At 28.7% G+C, this 24,966-nt stretch overlaps 2 protein-coding genes across 2 annotated transcripts; both read left to right on the top strand.

The window, feature by feature from the left end:
* Nucleotides 1–11,390: 11,390 nt before the first annotated feature.
* On the top strand, nucleotides 11,391–13,375 carry LOC120217797 (9-cis-epoxycarotenoid dioxygenase NCED2, chloroplastic-like). Its single transcript, XM_039214869.1, has one exon. It carries the CDS (start codon nucleotides 11,433–11,435, stop codon nucleotides 13,140–13,142), a length of 1,710 nt encoding a protein of 569 aa, XP_039070800.1. The 5' UTR covers nucleotides 11,391–11,432; the 3' UTR covers nucleotides 13,143–13,375.
* An 8,412-nt stretch (nucleotides 13,376–21,787) lies between these two features.
* Nucleotides 21,788–22,513, top strand: LOC120217412. Its single transcript, XM_039214513.1, has one exon. It carries the CDS (start codon nucleotides 21,788–21,790, stop codon nucleotides 22,511–22,513), a length of 726 nt encoding a protein of 241 aa, XP_039070444.1.
* The last annotated feature ends 2,453 nt before the right edge of the window (nucleotides 22,514–24,966 follow it).

The following is a 24,966-nucleotide window of genomic DNA, read 5'->3' on the forward strand; positions in this document are numbered from 1 at the left end:
TTTGTAGATAATATTATATATTATAAATTTATTATAGCTTTTTTATTAAAAAAACATGTTTATATTATTAGCATTTGAAAAATATGCTTGCATTAAAAAAACATGCGTACAATAATTATTCTATGTGAAAAAACATAGTAGAAGGAAATATATAAACTAAAACGACTAAAATTCTTATAAAATATCTTTTTTTTTTACTTTGAGTGATTATAAAATAATATTATTTATACTTTTTTTAATCAATAGATAACGTACCCATATCATTGAACTTGAAATTTCTAACAAAAGAACATTCATTTTTATTATTGATGTCACTTAATAAATTTAAATATCTTAATAAACAAAAGATTCTATACGTTTAACGGGGTCCAAAGATTATTGGTTTGGTCATAATTTTCTCCTATGATTATGATATATATGATCAAATAATTTAAATTCTTTGATTTGGTACTATTGAATTTATTTTTTAATCATTAAAATTAAATTTATTGAACAATTAATTTAAATTAAATAATATAAAATTTATTATTAGAATGATCTTTTTAATTTAATTTATTTCATTCACAACTAATTTAATTATTGGAAAAATTAATTTTAACTTATAATATTAAATCAGAATTATAATAAGGTTTACAAACATAATTGTAAACTAAATACATAATAAGGATATTTTTCTATCATCTTTAACACAAAAAGTTAAATCATATATCACACAATGATCATACAAGAAAAATATAAAAAACAAAACCCAACAAAAAACTTAAACAAAATATATATACACACAAATATGATTTTATCAATAAAAGAACTATAAAAAAATATTAAATTACTAAAAAAAATTATCTAACGAACCACAAATCAAGATTATTGAATATTCATAGAATGAAAACCAATCAATTAAATTTCAGGTCAATAATAAGATTGAAAGCGAAAGCCCTATGGAAACAAAGTTGGCAACATGACAATTGACATGGGACCTAATGGAGATTCGATTCTTGGAAAATAATTTTATTTGCTATGTTGCCTATGTCTAAGGAACGTAGTACCCTCGGATATGACATGTTAGACACGTCCTTTGATTGGAGTATTCGTGTGATTATAATACAAAAATAATATTGCGAACGGTGCGATGAAATGTGTTATATTTTGAACTCAATTTAACTGAGACTCGGATGGGTTGATGAATATAATAAAGAGTTGTTAAGATGGGTTTGTAGGTGTATATGTATTATTAATAGATTATAAAAATTATGAATATATATTATTTTATAATTATTTTAGAATATTCAAAAAATATTTATTTTTAGTCAATTAATTGATTAATCTATATTATGCATTATAGAGGTTTATTATGAGACGACTCTTTTAACTTAATTTTTTCCCTTCACAATTAAGGATGTAAATGAATTGAGGTTATATTCGTGTTCATTTGTTTATTTTTGAAGGTTTTCATATTCAGTTCGTATTTGTTTAATTTTTCAATATCGTGTTCGTTTATTTTATTTTTAAAGTTGTTCGTGTCCGTTTGTTTAACATCCGTGAACATATTTATTTAACATTCGCGAACATGTTCGCTTGGTGTTGTACGTCCATCAACATTCCCTTTTTAACAATATTTTTCAACATAATAAAATTCAATTACCAATTAATTTATTTTAACATAATTTAGAATTCATTTATATATTTTATTTAATATTATTCTAAAATAAAAAATACATTACTCTTTCTAATTAATCACATGAAGTCGTCAACCCCATAAATTCATCAATCTCTAGATTTTTTTATGTTCAATCAATATTTTTACTCATCAACTGGTTACGGTGGTTAAAAATGATGTTGTTCTCTTTAAAAGTTTTATGTTTGAGCGGTTATATTAAAACAACTTTTTAGTCATTGAAATTTCAGAAATTACAAAAAAACATTGAATTTATCGAACTGTTATAAATTAATCGTTGCATGTCATAAAATAATGACAAATTTTGATAAATTTAAGGATCATTTTGTAACAGTTTGATAAGTTTAATTTCTATTTTATAATAGTTTTATAAATTTTAATGATCATTTTGTAACTGGTTAAGTAGTTCAGTAGATATTTTATAACTTTCAAGATTTAAATGTCCAAATATATTATTTCAACATAATTTAGTGATAATTTGTATATTTTACCCAATTTCCTATCACAAATTTACTACCGGTTTAATTTTATTAAATTTCATCTCTACGATTATCATAGACAATGTTGAGCTACATTAAATCTTATATATCTCTCTCGTGTATGTCTATTTTTATGTTAATCTATTATTATTTATTTTCAGCTTGTAAATTCTTAACAAATGATATCAAAGTCATTGTTTGAGTTGTGAAGTTTTGAAGGAATTTATTGTTATGAATTTTATTAGTAATTTTAGGAACATGCAAGAGAGATTTTATTGTTAATACAAAAATATCAGCCAATGACTATTCTTTTACCGAACATGACTATCTATCCAAATTAAAAAGAATAAACCATTTATGATCGATAAGATTAATTTATTGCATTCAGCCGAACTAAAAGCCCAGTTTTTCAATTCCTTACTAAACAACCTTGACCTAACAAATACTCAATAACACAAACCAACCCACTATTGAGTAGAAGTACGATCTTTGAGTTTATCCAATCTTGAAAACCAAGTAAATGTATTGCGAACTTTTAACCCCGCCCCTGTTTTTATGAATAAATAAATATACGTCATATAAAAAAATTATGAAAAAGTAGTAATGTAGTATTGTTTTTTAATTGTTTGTTTTGTTTAATTTTTTAAACATATTGTTGCCTCAATCTAAAATTTTAAAGAGGATAATATATTTTTTATCACTGAAACTACTTAACGGGATCTAGTAATATAATATTGTTGTATACACATACACACACGGTTCGTGACGAGTATATAGCTTGTATGGAGAAAATAATTTAGAAACATATACATTCTTGATATTTACGAATATATATAATTAATCAAAGTGGCAACTGCCCAAGAGTTTTCCTTTTGTTTTAAATTTGTGCATTCCATGTGACAACCGCTAAATAACGACAATAACGGACTTGTGGATGAATGTTTGAATTTTGTGTGCTAACCATGTGAAACCCTACAGCTGCCTCGTTTATCAATAACATTAGCTATTTTAATTTAGCCTTCATAGATTATGGGTTATCCATTTCAATAATACATATATATATTTATTAAGGGCCTGCCTTATCTAAGGTTAGTGCTCAACAAAATTCAACAATGAAAAAGTAAAACATGGTTCCCTTTGTTAACGTAATGCTCAAGCATTGTCTTCCCTTGTTCTTTAGATTTTTCCCCGCAAGATACACAAGTGAAAATGAGAAGCCATTATTGAGTCGCCCAAATGTCAATTTCAAGAGATGCATCCCCATGTTATGCATTTGTCAGTGTCCGGGGCCATTAAGTTTGGGCAGTTAAATCTGTCACTTGCTTCGTTGTTTTACCAAAGACAAACCTAGCTAGAAGAAAGCAATTCCAAGCAACGGAGAGTTTTACTAAGGGGAGAATTGGAATTATAGTGATTTTTTATCATTCATTCTTTTCAATTTGAGACAATAAATTCAAACGATAGATGGTGAGAAGAAACGAAGTAAACTGAAAAAGTTGATAGAGAGAGTCAAAGAATGTCTTCTTATTTCAATTTTATATAGTGATTTATGTATAAACTCGTAGTATTCGTATTAGGCCTAGAGTAATAATGTATATTTGTAGGTTGACAGAGTAAATAGATTTAGTTGTCAAATAATAGATTTAACTGATAAATCTTATGGATTTCTATCAATGATCTTGTCAACGAAATGTAGCTAATTAGAGGATTTTCAAAGATTTCAAAAAATTCAAATATATATATATATATATATCGATAGGTGAAAAGAATGACAGTTGAAGAAGTTCATAAGAGACAAAGAAACTACCATGGGTGTTGGTAATTTATACAAATTGATTGAACTTGGTCGGTGATAAAAGCAGCCTGTCAATGCCACTAAAGTAGTGGGGAAGGCGGCCCCCATTCGAATATCAATCAGAGGACCTTTTGATCAGCTAATTATTATGGACTAGGTTTTGGGCCCGCACGACAAACTTTGCAACCACTTGCATGAGATGACATGAAATTGCTTCAACTAAAACGTTAAACAGTATCAACAATCAATTAATATGGTATAATAAGATATTAGATATCTTAAATAAGATCAGTGATTCGATTCTTGACATTTGTTAATGAAATAAATTGGATTGAGATAATCGTTATCATTTCTATAATACTCGATCTGAATTAATCGATTAATAAAATCATACATCAGTAACTACAAATAAATAAATAAATAAACTAAATTGTCAAAAGTCTAATCGTCTTATAGTTATAGATATTGTATGCTGCAGATCCTTAAAAATAATATTGATGTCGACACTACATTTGCTTCTAATACATAGAAATTCACTATATTTATTTATTTATACAAATAATTATCTAAAATTGTCTGAATTTATTAATTTCCATATCATCTGAAACTAGTGAGAGAGAGAGGATCGGATATTTCAGAAAAAATATAATCAAGAGAACAATTTGCTTAGTAATGGATTATTGAGACCTAGATTAGGGTGAGTGAAGTTCTATTAGATTCGAGAAATAAAAATAATTAAATTAACCAAATAGAGTAATTCAAGTTATTTGATTTTTTAATAAACTTAAATAAGTACGTTGAAATTGATTGATAAATTAGTGTAAATACTTCTCGAGCCCCTTTTAATTTAAAAAAAAATCAAATTGATCCTCTTAACAAAAAATTCAAAATAATCTACAAATTTTCATATATATATATATATATATTATATAATACTCATAAAATAAAAAAAAATCTTTAAATTATAAAAATATATTGATTTATCATTAAATTTATAGTTAATTAAAAATCATTAAATTCAAACATTAAATAAGTAAATTATCAAATTTAATTTATCATACTAAAATCTCTTTTCTCCTCTCTTATTTTGTTTTGAAAAAGGTTTTTATATAGATCCAGTTTATGTGCTTTAACTTAAATTTAGTTAGATTATCGTCTGTGTTTTAATTTGATCTATTAATTTAATTCACATAAATATATCTAATTTGCTTGGGTTTAAATTTAATAAACTTGACTCAATAAAAAATTAAATAAAGTTATAATGATAAAATATGATTCATCAATTCAATTAATTTAAAATTTCTCTCTTGATTTGATTCGATAGGAAACTTATTTTTAATCTTTTTTTAATCTAAATAGATGTAGGATGATGCTATCACACTCGACAAGAATGGATGAGCACAATTAATAATGAGTACCATTAGATTAATTTATAAAATGTTAAATTATAAAGTACTAAACGTATAATTATAAATTAGTTAAAAATCTAAATATAATTTAATTAAAACACAATATTTATAAAACATTAGTTCTTGTAATCTTATTTTAATTATAATTAGATCACATATTAATTTGAGAAATTTATAAACCCTAATTTATTTTCATAGCCTTGAAGCTCCCGCTGTCGTCGTCGCCGCAACCATCGCCACTGCCACCGTCGACGTCACCACCACCGTGACCGATATCATCTTTCACCACTGACAAACGACAAAGACTAAATCGATGACGAAAGATGATACTGTCGATGGCGAAGGCGGTGATGACGGTAGCGACGACAACGGTGGTAATGGCGGAGGTGGCTTCAAAGCTATAAAAATAAATTAGGGTTTATAGGATTTCCCAAATTAATATATGATCTAATTATAATTAAAATAAGATTATAAAAACTAATGTTTTATAAATATTATATTTTAATTAAATTATATTTAGATTTTTAATCTAATTTATAATTATACGTTTAGTACTTTATAATTTAACGTTTTATAAATTAATTATACTCATCGTTAATCATGATATCTATGCTCGACCAACGTTATATAATTTTTCATTAGTGTAAATATGTGGTTCTAAAAATAAGAAAAAAGGGAGGAAAAATATCGTTATCTGTCCGTCTTGCTTTATTCATCATGATAAAAATACTAATTAGTCAACTTATAAGGTTGGTTTTAGAGTCATCCATGACATTAGATAAACCAGGAGGCTAACCATGCTTATTATATTTATATATATAACACTTTAATTAATCAAATTTTAATTTTTTTTAAATATTGGTGCAAGAGTCTGAATTGGTCTGACTAGAATATTTTAATTAATTTTTTTTGTTTGACAAGAATATTGTAGTTTATGATACAATACATATTATAGACATTAAGATTTAAATCTAAATTTAGTTGATGTTAATTATATAAAATAATTAAATTAAATTTTAAATTTCTATCCACAATTTAATTACCAAAGAATTGAAAAGCCTATTATCCTCGTCGTCGTGAAGTGATTAGACATCAAAGAGACGAGAGAGGTAAGACATATCTCTTTTAATTAGTATGAGAAAGGATCAAATCTTTGATGTAAGAGATTCACTATCGAAACATTATGTCAAAATCTTTAGGAAGTATATTAAGAATTTAGAGAGTGTGAATTTATAAAATTTCATGAGATATGAAATTAAATCAGTTAAAGAAAATATAACGAAAATATATATTTAAATTATATAACAATTTAATTTTTTTAAAAGGTACAATCAACCCTAATAGTTTTCGATTCATCGTTGGATGAAACAAAACCTATCTTTCCTACTTTTATTAGTGTGGCTTAGTTTTCTATGTTTGTATTTGATAATGTTGTGAGTCCATAAAATATAATAAAGATTTTCCATTTTTTTTCATCATTCTTTGTCTTGAATATCGGTAACCTTCCATAATATAAACTGATTTTAGCATTGGACCGTCTTAAAGGGAAAATATAAGGTGTATATGGTAGAAGGATATAGTAAGTAAGTAGCATTATTAGTCTTACATCTTAATTCCTACAACTAGCATTATAATGCCATTATCTTTAAGCTTGAGTGCATAACATACATCACAATTCCTACTAAGGGACATCTAAACATCGATATGTTATTAAAATTATATTTCCTTTAAAATTTAATCATAATACCGAATGACTCCCACTAGAATATGGCTATATGTGAGCGAAAGATTAGGATTTGGGAAGCAAAGAAAGGAAGGCAAAAAGAAAAAGTGTAATTAAATTAGGAAATTTGTTAGTGTCATATCGTATGATTTATTGATGATAAATGAAATTATGTATTGTAAATATGCATGTTAGAGATCACAATTTTGTACCTGAATTCATCATATACAATGATGGATTAAGGGAGATGATGGGACGGTTTTCCCTTAAATTTTAAGTTCTCATATAATTTAAGTATTTTCTATTAATAAGTTCACTTCCAACATAAAATCTTGTGTTTGTCTCTGATCACGGACCTCGATAGTAGTGTGAAGGAGGAGACCCCGTGGTACAGATCAGGTCGCTCAACTTGTGTCTATGTACCTAGAATTTTCTAGAGTGATGATGCTTAAGTTTGTAACTATCTTGTACAATCTTAACAACAGTGAATCTCATCCTATTTGTTTATGAAATTTTCATATAAAATTTCCACGTATATATGTTAAATATGATTATTTTCTTAAATTTATATTTTTTATTAAACTGTATAACATCAACTATTAAGGCGAATTTCCCGAAAAAACACCCTTATAATCATTATTTCTCTGTCAGACATCATTTAGACTTTATTTTTTGATCTAACACCATTTGCAAGAAAGCGCGACCCATGCACCGCACCTTACGTTGATGTGACACCACATAGGGTAAGGTGCGGCCCATATACTGCGTCGAGTGTTATTTTTGTAAATATTGTTAACATAGTGCCTAATATGTAATTAATTTATATTAAGGTGATATTTGTGTAAAAACATCAACTTTATTTATATAAATTTTGTGTGTGAAAAAAAACTTTCTACATTAAAATCTTTAAATATTCTTTTGTAAATTATTTTATAACTCGATAAATTTTGATTTTTGCATGAAATTATATAATATATATAATCTAGTATAGGAAAACTTTGAGGGTAAATATTTTAAAATATGAATAATTTTATAAAAAATTTATAACTAGTATTTCTTTTACAAAATGATGATGATGATGATGATTATAAATATTTTATAATTTAATAAATTATAAATTTCATATATTTTTGAAAAATTTATTGATTTTTAAAATTAATTGTTTAAAAATATAAAAAAATATTAAAATAAACTTTTAATTACAATTGAGGGATCAAATGAATTATTATTCATTAATTATTATTTTTAACAACAGTTAATAATGTTTATTCATTTTTAATAAAATTACTTTGATTTTTGCATGAAATTACACAATACATATAATTTAGTATAGAACAACTTTGAGGGTAAGTATTTTAAAATATGAATAATTTTATAACTAGTATTTCTTTTATAAAATGATGATGATAATAAATATTTTATAATTTAAAAAAATTATAAATTTCATATATTTTTGAAAAATTTATTGACTTTTAAAATTAATTGTTTAAAAATAAAAAAATATTAAAATAAACTTTTAATTACAATTGAATGATCAAATGAATTATTATTCATTAATTATTATTTTTAACAACAATTAATAATGTTTATTCATTTTTTAATAAAATTATTTTATTTTTGCATGAAATTATACAATACGTATAATCTAGTATAAGAAAACTTTGAGGGTAAATATTTTAAAATATGAATAATTTTATAAAAGTTTTATAACCAATATTTCTTTTACAAAATGATGATGATGATGATAATAAATATTTTATAATTTAAAAATTATAAATTTCATATGTTTTTTGAAAAATTTATTGACTTTTAAAATTAATTGTTTAAAAATATAAAAATATAAAAATAAATTTTTAATCACAATTTAGGGATCAAGTGAATTATTATTTTTTAACAACAGTTAATAATGTTTACTCATTTGTAATAAAATTAGAATTTAATATTTATTTTATATTTTTTAAAATTAATATTAGAAAAATATTCCCTCAATAAAGAGGCAATATTTTTTAGTTTTACATTCTTTTTTTTATTGAATTTTATTCACTTTTAATTCTTTTTTTATTGCATTTTTATTGATTTTTTAAAAAAATGAATAGTAATTCATTTGATCTCTCGATTGTAATTAAAAGTTTATTTTAATATTTTTAAGCAATTAATTTTAAAAGTCAATAAACATTATTAAATATTGTTAAAAAATAATATCACACAAAAAAAAATAAAGTTGATTTTTTTAAAAAAAAAATTATCCTAATTAAAGTGTATGGGTCGCGCCTTCCTGCAAAAGGTGTTAAATCGAAAAATAAAGATGAAAATGTATCTGACATATAAATAATGATTATAAGGATGATTTTTCGAGAAATTCACCGACTATTAATACTTATAAAAACATTGGCGTAAAGCTTAATTGATGTGTGGTGATTAACCATTGCCAATGTTATGTTGCCAATTTTGATGGTTGAAAACCGGTGGAAATAAAAAAAGGCACGTCGGTGGAGTGCTCAGTCGATGTAGCTTCAACAAGAGTGAGGAACGCGGAGTTGCACTTTTTTATAAATCCAAAGAAGAATGAAAAATAAATGTGGGAATGGGTTAGATTCAACCGTTGAGCTCTTTTATTTTTTGGGTAAAATTTTAAGTGGTGCTCTACCTATTTTGACATTTTTGTTTTAGTCATCTAATTATTATTTTAACAAAATCATAGCTAATGCCTAACACGATTTTTTAATTCTATTTTTGTCACCTATCATTAACTTTGACCACTCAATTAACAAAAATAGTGACATGACCTAATATAATAATAGTTTTAATCCCTAAAACCTATACATTCTAAAATTTTAATCTTAATTCAAAATAATTTAAGAAATTGATTTAATTTTATGCCATGTATAGTAAATTCAATTAGATCGTTACTATCGCTTAATACTACTGATGGACAACATGGATGCTTTTGAGATGGTTACATCGACAAGCCATGATAATCCTATTTCTTTAGTCCAAGGTATCTTTGATTTGCTCAACAGGGACTGACAGGTGGACCTCAAACTAATTCGACGTGAGGCTAATATGACTGCTGATTTTCTGGTGCCCCACGGAGCTTACCGGAATTTTATCTCCTGATATCCTTGGCCCTCCTTATATTCGCCTTTGTAATCTAATCTAGAGTTCTGTTTTAGGCTCATTTTCACTCGAAAAAAAGAAGATAAAATATATATTAATTAAATTTTATTTACAAAAGGTTTTTTCATTAAATCTCTTCTTTCAAATCTTGATCATCCTCAACACCTTTCGTCACGATCAAATTCTTAACCATCGTCATGATTGCCCCTACCAATGGTGTTTCTGATCGATTTAGACGCAAAAGAAATCTTCTCCCTTCTTTTAACTTTTGGTTTAGATTCTCATAGAGCAAACTAAGAAGCAAAATCTATTAGAAAATCAAAACCAAGTTCTTCAATAATTCGATGACCAAAACAATAATACAAAAATAAGTGGAGCGCCAGATAATTAGTTTACCCTTGATTTCTTACACTCCTAGGATAAGTGTGTTTCCGACTCCATAAATCTCACTCTTATCGGTCTCTAATTTTGGGACCCTCTGCCATCCAATTATGCCTCAATTGTCAACCAAATTTCTCCGGAATGGGGAGGTTTTCCATTTGAGACCCTCCCCCCCACCCCCACTACTATCTTTAATAATGTTGACAAACCAACAATCACCAAGTGGCCATTGCAAACTCCAACAACCACGTCATCCTTTGATGTCTACGTGGATTCTCTTACAATTTTACAAAGTATTCTAGTGTAAACTACGTATTTAGCCACCTATCTATCACTTTTGTTTTGTTTTGGTCACCCAACTATTCTTTTTTTCAAAATCATCACTAATCCAACTATTTTTTTTCAAAATCATTACTAACGTTACTTTTTGATTTCATTTTGATCATCTGTTGTTAAAAAATTAACAGTGATGTTGACGTGTCAACATAAGACAATACCACAACATCATTGGGAAAATATCATGTTAGTAGTTCTTTTTTTTTTTAATGATGATTGGCCAAAATAAAACTAAAACGTGACGTTGGTGATGATTTTGAAAAAATAGTTGGATGGCCGAATCCAACCAAAATGATAGTTGGGTGACTAAATAAATAGTTTACCCCTTATTCTATCTAGTCAACTCCAACTACATACTCTATTTATACCCGGTTTCCTCTTCTTTTATCTCCAACGCTCACTCTTCCTTTTTCTCTTCTCTTCCCATATGCTTTCTTTCCTCAACCCAACAAACAAAGCACAAAATCAACAAAAACCATAAACAAAACACAAGTGATCTTCCCTTGTAACAGCTCTAATGTCTTCTTCCCCATGTACTTGGGTTAAAACCCAAATTCCACATACTCTTCCAAGAAGAAGCAATACAATTCACTCAGCTTTGCATTCTCCTTCGGTTCTCCATTTCCCAAAACAAACCTACCAAACAACCCACCACCAGCCTGAACAACAGCAGCCGAAGTGGAACTTCCTGCAGAGAGCTGCATCCATGGCGCTTGACATGACTGAAAACGCCTTGCTCTCACTCGAGCTTCGGCACCCACTTCCTAAAACGGCTGACCCACGCGTGCAAATCTCCGGAAACTTCGCTCCGGTTCCCGAACAACCCGTGAAACATTCTCTTCCTCTCACCGGAACCATCCCTTCTTGTATCAACGGTGCTTACCTCCGCAACGGTGCCAACCCTTTATTCGTACCGGTCGCTGGACATCACTTGTTCGATGGTGATGGCATGATACATGCCATCACCATCGATAATGGAAAAGCTAGCTACGCTTGTCGGTTTACTGAAACGCAAAGGCTAAAACAAGAAAAAGAATTGGGTCGTCCTATTTTCCCTAAAGCAATCGGTGAACTACACGGTCACTCGGGGGTTGCCAGGCTTTTACTTTTTTACGCCAGAGGTCTTTTTGGCCTCGTCGATCACAAGCAAGGCACCGGTGTTGCTAATGCCGGCTTAGTCTATTTTAACAACCGGCTGCTTGCCATGTCCGAGGATGATCTTCCTTACCATGTGCGGATCACTCCGTCGGGTGATTTAGAAACAGTCGGAAGATACAATTTTGATGATCTACTCAAATCAACAATGATTGCACATCCCAAAATAGACCCGTGTTCCAAGGAACTCTTTGCTTTGAGTTACGATGTCGTCCAAAAGCCTTACTTGAAGTATTTCAAGTTTTCGCCCGACGGTACGAAATCTCCCGACGTCGAGATTCCTTTACCGGTGCCAACTATGATGCATGATTTTGCCATCACCGAGAATTTTGTGGTGATCCCCGATCAACAAGTTGTGTTCAAGCTACAAGAAATGATAACCGGCGGCTCTCCGGTTATTTACGATAAGGACAAGATGTGTCGGTTCGGGATTCTCTCGAAAAATGCGAGTGATGCTAATGATATCATATGGGTTGAATCGGATGATACCTTCTGTTTCCATCTGTGGAACGCTTGGGAAGAGCCGGAATCCGATGAAATCGTGGTGATCGGTTCTTGCATGACACCACCCGACTCTATTTTCAACGAATGCGACGAGAGTTTAAAGAGTGTACTCTCCGAAATCAGGCTTAACTTAAAGACAGGTGAGTCCACGCGCCGCCCCATAATCTCGGAATCCGATCAAGTGAACTTGGAAGCCGGGATGGTGAACAAGAACCGACTTGGGAGGAAAACAAGGTACGCTTATCTTGCCATTGCCGAACCATGGCCGAAAGTTTCGGGATTTGCCAAGGTCGATCTTTTCACCGGAGAGGTAAAAAAACACATATACGGTGACAAAAAATACGGCGGGGAACCATTTTTCTTACCTCGAGACGACGATTCCGAAAGAGCTGAAGACGATGGATACATTCTTTCCTTTGTACACGATGAAAAGACATGGAAATCGGAGCTCTGTATTGTAAACGCCATGAATTTACAGGTCGAAGCTTCAATTAAGTTACCTTCCAGAGTTCCATACGGCTTTCATGGAACTTTTATTGACGCTAAGTCCCTACTCAATCAAGCTTAATTAGACATAAAATTAAGTTTTAAAAAGGAGATTTTTACCAGAGGGATGATTCACAGCACAGATCCCCGGATTCTCCTGGAACTTTATATTTTTGGGTTAGTTTTATATACATAGGTTTGAAGGGACCAGCTTGAAGCTTTTTAGCATTGTAGCTAGAAAATTTGAGCTCAGCTGGTTTCTGTTTCCTTCTCCCTCCTGTGTTTTTCACTGTGGAGAGTAATATTTAAGTTTACAGTTGTAATGTTATCAGAATTTGCCTGTTTCCGCAGTTTCATGCATGATTTTCTTTTTCTTTTTTAAATCTACAATGAAGCCAATGATCATAATGTTGTTTTACAAATATTAAAATTTCGGCTCAACAATTAAAACCAAGCCCACCAACTATTTTGAAAAATAATAAAGTTTCTACTTTTTTTTTCAAAGTAAGTTTAAACCGATCGACAGATTATTATAATATAATAATATGGTTGTTTAGTCTTACTGATGTAATAATTAATATATGGATAATAATGTGGTAGAAAAATTTAATTTTTTTTTTAAAAAATAAGATGTTTAATTGATATTGTTAAAAAGTTCAGGTGTTTATTTAGTACTGAAGACAATTATAAAATTAAGAAATTAGATGTTTAAAAAATATTAAAAATGAAAAAATATTTAAAAAATAAAAATAATTATTAAAATTTATAAAATAATTGAAAATTTATTGAAAGTAACAAATTTTAAAAATATTAAGAAAGTAACACTTTTTTTTTATGGAATCAACCTCACATTAGAACAATTATCTCTCTTGAGGTTCCTTCTTATAATTTTAAAATGATCCGCAAATATTTTAAATTTTAGTTTTTCAGAAGTAACCAACACATTAAGACGATAGTGTTTTAAACGGGATGTATTTCATGATCTTAGAAATAATTTAATTCAATTTTCTTACATAAAATGATTTGCTAATTCCCCCCCCCCCAAAATCTCATCTTCATTTTCTACTTTCTAAGCTGAGTATTCATACATTCTTGCTCTTCTGCTCCCTACACTATAAAAGTGCTTATTAAATCCTAAAGGGTACACATTCTTGTAAAAATCTGTCCAAACGGTTTTTAAGCTTTTAGGAGTGATACTCGATTTTAAGTGAAAAACTAAAAATTAAAATTTGGAGTTCTCGTCAACCTTTTGGATAGGTAGATTGAATATCTAAAAATGTAATTTTAAAGAAGTTTTAAGAAAAATCTTTTAAAAGACAACCAGTCTATGTGTAATATCATTTTTCCTATAGATCTATGATTAGAGATGGACTGAAAGGTGGACACTTGGGATAGTTGTCTCTTAAAAAAAATTAAATTAATATATTTTTTATTTTATTAATAATTATTTTCATTCCTTAAAACTTTAAAATTTTACTTTCTCTTAAAACTTTAGAGCTTCGACTTCTCTAACATAAAATCTTACGTTCGTCTCTATATATAATTATTAATTTAACATTAAAATGATTAAGAGGAAGTAGATGTCTTTAGTACAAGTTTCCTAGTTATATCATGACTTTTCCCCCTGTAATTTGTTTGAATTTTTCTTTATAAAAATTCATGATTTGCCGGAGAACGAATATAGGCCATATGTTTACTAAAGTTGGTTGGATGGGGATGACAGTTTTGTTTAGGTTTTCGGAATTATTGAGAAACATAAAGAGAAATATAGGCAAGTGGGATACCAACAAAAGACGAAATCCTCTAGCTTTTTTAATGGTATTTTCACTAATAAATCGAATTCATTTTTTTTAATTAGTCACTGATATTCGATTTATTTATCAATTAATTTAGATCAAATTTTATAAAGGTCTACAGAAGTCCATTATGAGGGTGACTCTTCTAATCCAGTTTATTCTATTCATAAACGCTAGGTTCAAATTTCTAACATTATTTAAAAAAATCTAGTGTCTCGTACCATTAGACTAATTAATTGTTGACTTACTTTGGTAATTGGTTATACAACTCATCACAAAAAGCTTCTTTTGTGGTATTTCTAACCATATAAATGGAAATTATTATTATAACGTAATATTTTTCAATTTTTCTTATAAAATACGTATTAAAGTTTATGGAAATTTTAAAAAATTCATTAAAGATTTTCAAAATAAATAATATCTAACATCATCTTATAAAGTATTAATTAAAGCATATAAAAATAGTTACAATATTAAAAAATACTTTATATCTGATCCACTAAGCTAAATTATGTAAAACATCCCAAGAGTGAAAATAACCTAAGAACTAACCATTTTTAGGGATATTTCAACTTCTTCTACTTTGATGAAGTAATACCACCTGAAACATGTTTTATGAAAAGTCTTTTGAAGTATATGTCTTTAAAATAAAATTATTCTATGATAAATTGTTCTGTGATGATACTCTTCTTAATAGACTTGTTTAGAAATAAACAAGAATCATTTTTTTCGAGAGATATATTGATATCGATACTTAATAAGAAAATATATTAAGTGAAACAACGTTGATATTTGTATAAAGTATTGATTCTTCGGAAGAATAATTTTTTAAACTATAATTTTATTTATCTCTAGAAAGAGATAAGATGTTAGTAACAAAATCTAAGCTTCTAAATTTTTTCACATAAAAATATGTTATTTTATCCACATTATGAATATGACATAAACTAGTATATTTTAAATGAAAACATATTCTACCCCTAAAAGCTTGATACAATTTAACAACAAAAACAAAGAGAGTGAAGAACCTACTCTATTAGGTCAAGTCTCCCATCCTCAAGTTACACTTTTTAAAGATCATAAAGTTACACTTTTTTGCATTTTATATATATATATATATATATATATATATATATAGAATTCATTAAGTGATATCGATAGTTAAGAGGAGTATGGTTCTCTTTAAAAATTCTGCGTTTGAACAACTGTACCTGTAAGGTGTGTGTTGTCAATAATTAGTAAAGATTATGATCAGATAATACATCATAATCATCCCAAACTATTAAAGAAATGTAATCTTAGAGATAATTGAGGAAAATAATTATTAATATATCTATTTTTTTTACGAAAAATCACCTTCTAGGATTAATAAAATTCAAATCAATAATGTGAGTTTTTTTTAATAGTTAGTATATTCCATATATAAATTATTATTTTTAAATAAAACCAATTAATTTTTTAACGGTAAATGATAACTAATTATCTACCTATTTATCTAATTTAACTGTTTTTATTAAGATTTTTTTATAAAATAAAAAATCAATATAATTATTAAATATATTTAAAATAATTATTTTAAATAAAATATACATTTCCAATGATTTATTAACACGTTGTATTTCCTTGAAAACTAAAATATAAATTGAATTAGAGCAGAAAGTAACAAGGAATCGAACACAACATCTTTTTAATTATATGCACGTCATTTTCAATAGATTTAAACTACCTCACTAATCAAACAATATCATTGTCTGGATAAGATTTATGATTAATCTCGTCTCAATTAGTGTTCTGTAATTACTATAACTTTTTTATTAGTTTGAAAGTATAAAATTATTAAAAAAATACAGTTTTAATATTTCAATAAATTTGAAATTTAATTTTTGTATTTAAAAATTAAAAATGTTATTTTTGAATTTGAAAAAGTACCGACACTATCTATAACTTTTTATTAGAATTTATCATTAACACACGTATAGAAGTATGACGATATCAATTTTGTAAAATATTATAAAAGTCGTTTTTATCATTCCATAGACAATAAATTAATAAATATTTATGCATATTAATTAATTAAATATGCAGGATGTACATTCCATGCATGATATAATTTATTAGAATTTGGAAGCACATGCCATATATTAATAAATATCAATTGTCAATTCAATTATCCATCAACATTAATTATCAATCAACATAATTTCCGCGTTCTAACATTAATCGTCTTGATTTACCTTAGCCATACATTCCTTTTCATTCAAAAAGTTCAACGGCTGTATTATCACAATGTCGATATATGTGTGTCTGTGTGTTAATATTCATATTTTTATATTGTTGATGAGACAAATAAAATTGTGATTATTTTTGACAATTTCTTATTTAAGAAAAGAATCGTAGCCAGTGAGTAGAGGAAAAAGATAAAACAGAAAAGATAAAAAAGATAATGTAACAATAATAGAGATCTAGAGAGAATCTAATTTTCTTCGATCTTACATAGTAATTTATATAAAAAAGTTGATTCAGGATCAGACTTAACGTGATAATAATTGCTTGTAAGTTGATAGTGTAAATCTATCTTACTGTCAATCTGTCAAATAATATATTAGTTACATGGACTTATTAATGATTATGTTAAAAAATTTAATTAGATGAGGATATAGAATTATAAAAATTTCAAGGCACAATATATATATATATATATATATATATATATATATATAAAATATTGTTTTGAAGTCAAACACAAGACTGTTATTTTACTCGACATTATATATTTCAAATACGCATGGTGTGGCTTAAGAAAAACCCCTCCACATCCATTTCATATGTAAAAGTTGTGGCAGCTGAGTGGGACAACAGTGGCCGCTAAATCAATGGTCGGCGGTAGGTGTTTGACGAAATGCCCCACCGAAAATCGGAGAAACAAAAAGTGTTCTCTTTTTCCCGTGACACAATCCATGAGCAAGCCTGCACCAAAGGGGAGCCCTGCGACCACAAACAGACAGCTTCTTCAACCCCCAAAAACAGAAAAAAGAAACAACACGTTTATGGGGAAATGCCTATGCACCGTGACGAATTGGATGATGCAAACTTCTACTACTACTCCTACTACTTTTTATATTGTTTCAATCCTTTTCGAGAAATTCTCCAGGTAATTTATAAAAGAAAAATCATATTATATGTTTACATTAATTAATGCATACCTTTTACTACTATAATATTACAATTATATTAATTATTTAATAAAACCCAATCCTTTATCTGGTGTGTCATTGTTTAAGAACTAATCACCAAATCTCCTTGTCATTGTCTCCTAATCAAACATCATCTCATTATTTTTTTTTTTGAATTCCTTATAAAAGAAATCCATACTTTGGAATTCACAAAACTTTTATTAAGGCTAACATCAGTATATAAAATGATAATTTCTTTGACGACAACTATAAACAATTTATTCTTTTTAATTTGAACAGAGAATCACAGTTAGTGGTTGAGTGGCCGTTGGCATAGAAAGTAAAAGAATGACAAGTGAAGAAGGAAAATTTGGTCCTACATCTCGATCTTGATTGAAAGATTTTATAGTGATCCTTAGTATTAATTTCACACGTAAGATCATGATGATTATTCGTAAGTTGATAGGATAAATGTACCTGATTGATGTGATCAACTGTCGATTGATTTTAGCTCTGACAAAGATTATGTCGGTAATAATTTCCCTGAAAAGTACAAAATTACCAGAGGTTTTATTATCCAAATATGCTCTTTCAAGGTCTTAATTGCGAAGATAATTCTCTAAAGTCTTGGTATACGGAGATTATATAACAGTTTTTTAATAATATTTTAAATTTATATTGGAACTCAATTAATTAACTTGTGGCCTATCTATTTAATATTTTGAATGGGGGCATGCAAGCAATTAGAGGAGTGGCCACCCTTGCTCTCTCCACTTCCATTGGATAAACTTATAAATCCAAACCAACTTTCCATTGAGTTCCAAGGATAACTAAAAGAAACTAGAAAAATAAACATTAATCCTACCTACAAACTTCACTCGAGGCTTGGGTAGCAGTAGTGGTGGACACTTTCTTAACATTTTAAAATTACCGAAAGTGTGTGCCTTTCTTGGGGTCGGTCAAATATTATTACTATATTATATACATTGAACCCTCCAACTAACTTAATTAGGCCCCCCACTTTGATGATAACGTTACACAAACTCTCAGTACTACATATATTTCACTTAAAATATCATGGATATATTGTTTACTTTTCACTTTAATATATAATATGGTAACATAGGCAGTGAAGAAACCTTTGGAAACCTGACAGCAAAAACAATTGAAGAATGAAATCAAACGAATTAATTTACAGTTAATGTTTAATATTATACCAGCATGTACTTGCAGTAGATGCTTGCTATGCTGCAAAGGTTAATTAATTAGATTATATATGAACTACATTTATGTGTATAGTACTGTATTAGAAATGAAATTTAACAGCAGGGACAAAAGTATCATGATATATATATAAGCTTACCTTAGCCCCAAGTGGCAATCTTCAATTGAAAATGAAAGAATTCTCATCTGATATATCTGTGTCCAGCTGAAAACGAAAATATAATTTGTGTAAAAAAATCAAGCAGAAAAGGAATCTCATCATGCAAACCCATAACTATACATACACACACATACATATATATATATATATATATATATGCATGTGAAATGAAAGAAAAAGAAAGAAGAAAGATGATGGCAAGCAGACAGAAGCTTTTATACTAAAAAAAGCAAATGATGCACATGTGATAAGAAAGTGAAGAGGAAAAAGGAAAACCATTACTATGATGAGTTGCATGTCAAAACTGAAACATATAATAACCCCTTTTTTTTAAAAAATAATAATAATGCTTGCAATATGGTAACCATGTTTTATGTTTATTTGGTCTTTCTGTTCATGCGCTTGAAAAGCTAAAACTACCATTGAGCTCCTGGTTTCTGCTTGCGAGGAATAAAAGTAGACAAGTGGTTGTAAAGTGTTCAAATGCAAATGCTGCAAAACTGATGCGGTTGTTTATGCATGTACCATTAACCCAAAATAGAAATTAACATCGTTATTCATTGGGCCAAAACCTTTGGTTAGCGTGCCTCAGCACATGCTCGGCAAAAATCAGTATACATGCTTGTTTGAATCCACTCATCCACCCACATTCATTACACTGGACAGTTAAAATATCACAATCTTAGAAGTAAATTCGTTCTAATTGTTGTAATAGTTTAACTGCATGTCATCCCCGAGATTAAAAAGAAAAAACACAAACAAGTGAGACTATCAACAAATCTAACACTGATGAAGTACATATTAAGGTAATTAATAACCAGGAATCCTAATGTTATATATTAACAAGAAATGATAACTGACAAACAGATTAAATTTCATTGAATTTGCTTTTTTCCATAGCAAAGAGAAGTTATACCTTCGTGTGCAACAATGGTATGACGCCAGAAGGCAGAGGTTGCTAGCATATTACTATGTGCCATATCTTCCACTTCCAGGGAGCCAAGTCCTTTTGGGCCAAAAGCAGATTTGACAGCAGCTACGAGGGGATTAACTTTTAATATAAATAAAAGCAATGGAAACTGAAAAACACTGAAAATTTGAAGATAATAATAGAAAGATGTTAAAAAAATTATAGAGAAAAATACATCATAATCATATTTTTTTTATTCAAAGCCCATGCTAAAGTCTAATACATAAACGGGTATATAAAGTTCAACCTCTAAATGAATTTTAACAACTGTCTCGTCTCATTTATATTCCTAAACTCTTCATTCTAGCATTCTCCCACCTCCTTCCATACAAACATGGGTATCAATACTCTCTTACTCAAATCGTTTACTTTTTCCTGGTATTCACAGGATATAGATATCCATTACTCAAATCGTTTACTTTTTCCTGGTACTCACAGGATATAGATACCATATAATGGATATCAATACCATGCATAACCTGTAAATAAGTATTTTAGGCTAGGAAATACCTTAAATCCCTCTTTAAACCCCTATTTAAGAGCCCTACTCTATTCCTAAACTATTGAAGGTAATGAAGGTTCATTTTACCCCTTAAACAACAACCAATATCATAAATTTGCCCTTATTAACCACTACTTATGCTTGCACTCAATCAATCATCATATATCAACATAACATTCATTCATAGAAATCATATTTAAGACATTCACGCTATATCACAAAGTTAGAATTACATTACCTTAATCAAATTAAATCCCACCATCTTTCCCTCACTAAGTTCAATCTAATACAATTGAGTCTTACACTTACGATTATAATTCATACATCATCTCAAACGAAGTTCTTTAAATGTTCAACTGAAAACTGTTATTGTAGGCGATTTCTACCAAAAAAATAATATGCTCATCCTAATGTTAGGTATAATTTTGACAAAAAAATAATAGTTGGATTATTAAAACAGAACAAAAGTTAGAATACTAAATGTGTAGTTTGCCATAGAAACTAATATATATATATATATATATGATTTTGACAAAAAAAATAATAGTTGGATTATTAAAACGGAACAAAAGTTAGAATACTAAATGTGTAGTTTACCATATAAACTAATATATATATATATGTGTGTGTGTTACTATTTGAAGCATTATAGGGTGTATAGACTCTATACATTGATAGAAATTTTGTTGATGTTAACACCTCATTATTAAGCAACCTTATAATTTTTCTCAAGCAGTCAACTAGTTGATCGAGTAGTAGGACATGCAAAGAAAGTACATGGAAATCGTGGGAGATATTTGTGATTGTGGTCGGTCAATTATTTGCCTACTCCTTTCTATAAAAGCCCTTTCATCTAGTCCTTAACCAATACCCTTTTTCCCATTATTTCATCGGCAAATCTAATGGAAAATCCATTGAAAACCCACAAATATGGCAAGAGCTATGATAGTCACAAGGCAAAAGGCATGTCCTCCTTTGCTTTCCTTCTTTCCATTGTGATCATCTACGTCTCTATCTTCTACATCTTTAGCCTTTCTCCTTCCACTCTTTTCAGTAATCCCAAGTTCTGGTTCGCCATTTACAACACTCTCATCCTCATCATCGCAGCCGATTACAGCGCTTTCGCTTCCTCCAACAATCTGAAACCCGACCTTTACGAGGAATATGTGTTGCATGGCCAAGCAAGGAGGACACATATTACTGCTGTGCCTGTGACTGTTCCTTCATTTGTCGAAGAAAGCAGTCCCAAAGAAGAAGAAGACGTAGGTGATCAAAAGAAAAATGAAATCCCAGTAAGAATATTGGATGATAAATTGCAACAAAAAGAACAACGTCCCATGAAACTTGATGATGAAGCTTGCGATCATCAGACAATTAAACCCCGAACTATGAGAAGAAGCAAGTCTTATAAAGTGAAACGTGTTGCATGTCATGGAAGGGAGAATAATTTGCAGACATCGAAGACTGATGAAGAGAAAGCGTCCAGAGAAGAAGATCAAAACGAGTTCTCGACCATGTCGGATGAGGAACTCAACAGGAGAGTTGAAGAGTTTATTCGAAAGTTCAACAGGCAGATTAGGCTTCAAGGTGTTGGAAACCGCCAAGTTTTACAATACGAATACGAGTAGATGAATTAGGAAGGAGATACTGTAAATCAAGTCTATATTTAAATCTAATAAAAGTTAAATTTTATTTGTGTCACCTTATACAAACATTTTGTGTGGTTAATATACATGTGTTCATCCTCAAAATATTTTTAAATTTATCACTGTCTTAAGGTTCATTATGCACTAATGTGATTTAGTAAATTCATGCCTTATATGACTCTCTTTTTAGTATTATGGAGTGATTTTGAATAATTTGAGTGTTTGATGAAGTGCTAAATTGATTCTGTTGGGCAAAGCATCAAATTGTGTTTTATTTTTCCTTCAAATCATTGAGCCAAAATTTAAGATATATATATATAAAGTAAATATAAAGTAATATTTGTATAAAGAATTTTAAATGTTTAACAATGAAAATTTATATCTCTACAAAAATGATCTTAACACAAAACTTCAAAAAATAATAAAAAAAATATTCATCATTAATATCACATAATTTATACACAGATATGTAACTTTTAATAAAAGATTTGGTCTTAATCAAATATAAGTTGTGCTTTTTTTTTTTGGGTGGTGGGGAGGGGGGGGGGGGGGCTTTATCCTCCAATTTTGTTGTCTTCCCTTAGAAAGTAAACAAGTTGTTGGGAATGGGTTTGGATTGTAATGAACTTCAAAACTTCTCTTTTTCATTGAGCCCTACTCATGACTTGTATCTATTCAATTAAATGGATATTGCACATGGCATAGACCTAATAATTTCACCATTATAATTAAGTTTGTTACGCTGTTGCTATAATTCACAGTCAACATCTCTACAACAATTAGTATCAAAAGATTATTATTTTTCTATTTCTAAAAAAACTATTTAGTATTATTCATTTATTTTTTAATAATTTAATATTATTATAAGATAATATATGTTCAAAAAAATTATATAATCTATTGATATTATATATACATCACACAAACATAAACTTAAACTAAAATCTTATAAAAATAATATTTTTTTTACAATTGAAACCGGTTAATAACTTCTTTGAATGAAAGAAAACGCGTACTTTACATTTAGCATTATATCAAAATTAGTCTATAAATGTTTATCAAAATAGTAATTTTGGCTCATTTTTTTTCAAAACATTTCGGTCTTTAACAGTTCATTTTAAAACCAAAATGCCCTTAGCACTTGACTGAATAGCCACTTTGATCTTTATTTTATATTTCTAAAATATTTTAGCTCTCAACGTTTCATTTTAAGGTAAAAGACTCATATTTTGACTCCAAAATGAAACGTTAAGGTCAAAATACTTTAAAAGAAAAATAATAATCAAAGTGACTATTCAATCGAACATTAAAAGTATTTTTTGACATTATCTCTTTACATTTTATACAATAAAACTTTAATTACATTCTAAAATTATATTTATTTTATTGACATAAAATAATATTATTTTATAATTAAAGGAAAAAAATAGTGACCATCTCAATCTTTCATAATCATTCCCATGAAGATTCGAAGTGTGGCTTAACCTCTTCTAAATTCAGGAGTTTCCAGTCCTAAATATATTTGGGAGAAGATCCGATCGAAAAGAAACAGAGTTCACTGGCACAAACTCATTTGGTTCCCCCTCCGCATATCGAAGCATAGTATCATTTCTTGGATGGTGGTTCTAGATCATCTACCCACCAAAGAACGGTTGCAAAGGTTTGATATTGTCACAAATGATCACTGTATTTTCTGCTATGAAGGAAGCGAAACGAGAAATCACCTATTTGCAGAATGCAACGTAACTTCTTCAATCTGGAATTACATTCTACACCTTTCAGGCATTCGAAAACCTCAATTAACTTGGACCAATTTTATGGTTTGGGCTACAGTGAAATGGAAGGGTAAATCTCTAATTTATGTTATTCTCAAATTGTCTTGGTGTGCATTCCTTTACACCGTTTGGGAGGAAAGGAATCGAAGGATATTCAGAGGCAAAAGCAGATCAATGGAGATTATTTTTGTTATTAAGCAGACTATAGGTTTACATTTAAGCAATAGAAATATCAATAGATTAGATATCAATAATTTATTTCTTTGTAATCAATGGGGTATAATATGATTTTTTATGTATAGGTTTCCCCTTGTTCTGTTTCATTTACACTTTGTAGCATGTTTCTGTTTTGTTTTGGATATAAAATTTTGCTTATAAAAAAAAGTATAGTGATTGATAACTTGCCACGTGTATCATTGTTGTCTCCATCAAGATTTAGAATTTTCGATCGTGCAAACTGCAGTCTCTATTGACCTCCACCGCCACAATTAACGATTCACCACCTGCCAATAATGTTTCAACACGTACCTAAAATGTTCATGGCCATGCACGCATGCGGCATCGGTTCAATGAATCAATTTTCTATTATAGACCAATGAATAATTTTATCAAAAGATTGATTGGTGACACTTGATAAACTTATCTATCATAGACCAATGA

Source organism: Hibiscus syriacus, unplaced genomic scaffold (genome assembly GCF_006381635.1).
Source record: "Hibiscus syriacus cultivar Baekdansim isolate YM2019G1 unplaced genomic scaffold, ASM638163v2 tig00110187_pilon, whole genome shotgun sequence".
NCBI lineage: Eukaryota > Viridiplantae > Streptophyta > Magnoliopsida > Malvales > Malvaceae > Hibiscus > Hibiscus syriacus.

What these genes read in the sequence shown, in the direction of transcription:
- LOC120217797 (XM_039214869.1), top strand. Translation starts at nt 11,433, where the DNA reads ATGTCTTCTTCCCCATGTACTTGGGTTAAAACCCAAATTCCACATACT.
- LOC120217412 (XM_039214513.1), top strand. Translation starts at nt 21,788, where the DNA reads ATGGAAAATCCATTGAAAACCCACAAATATGGCAAGAGCTATGATAGT.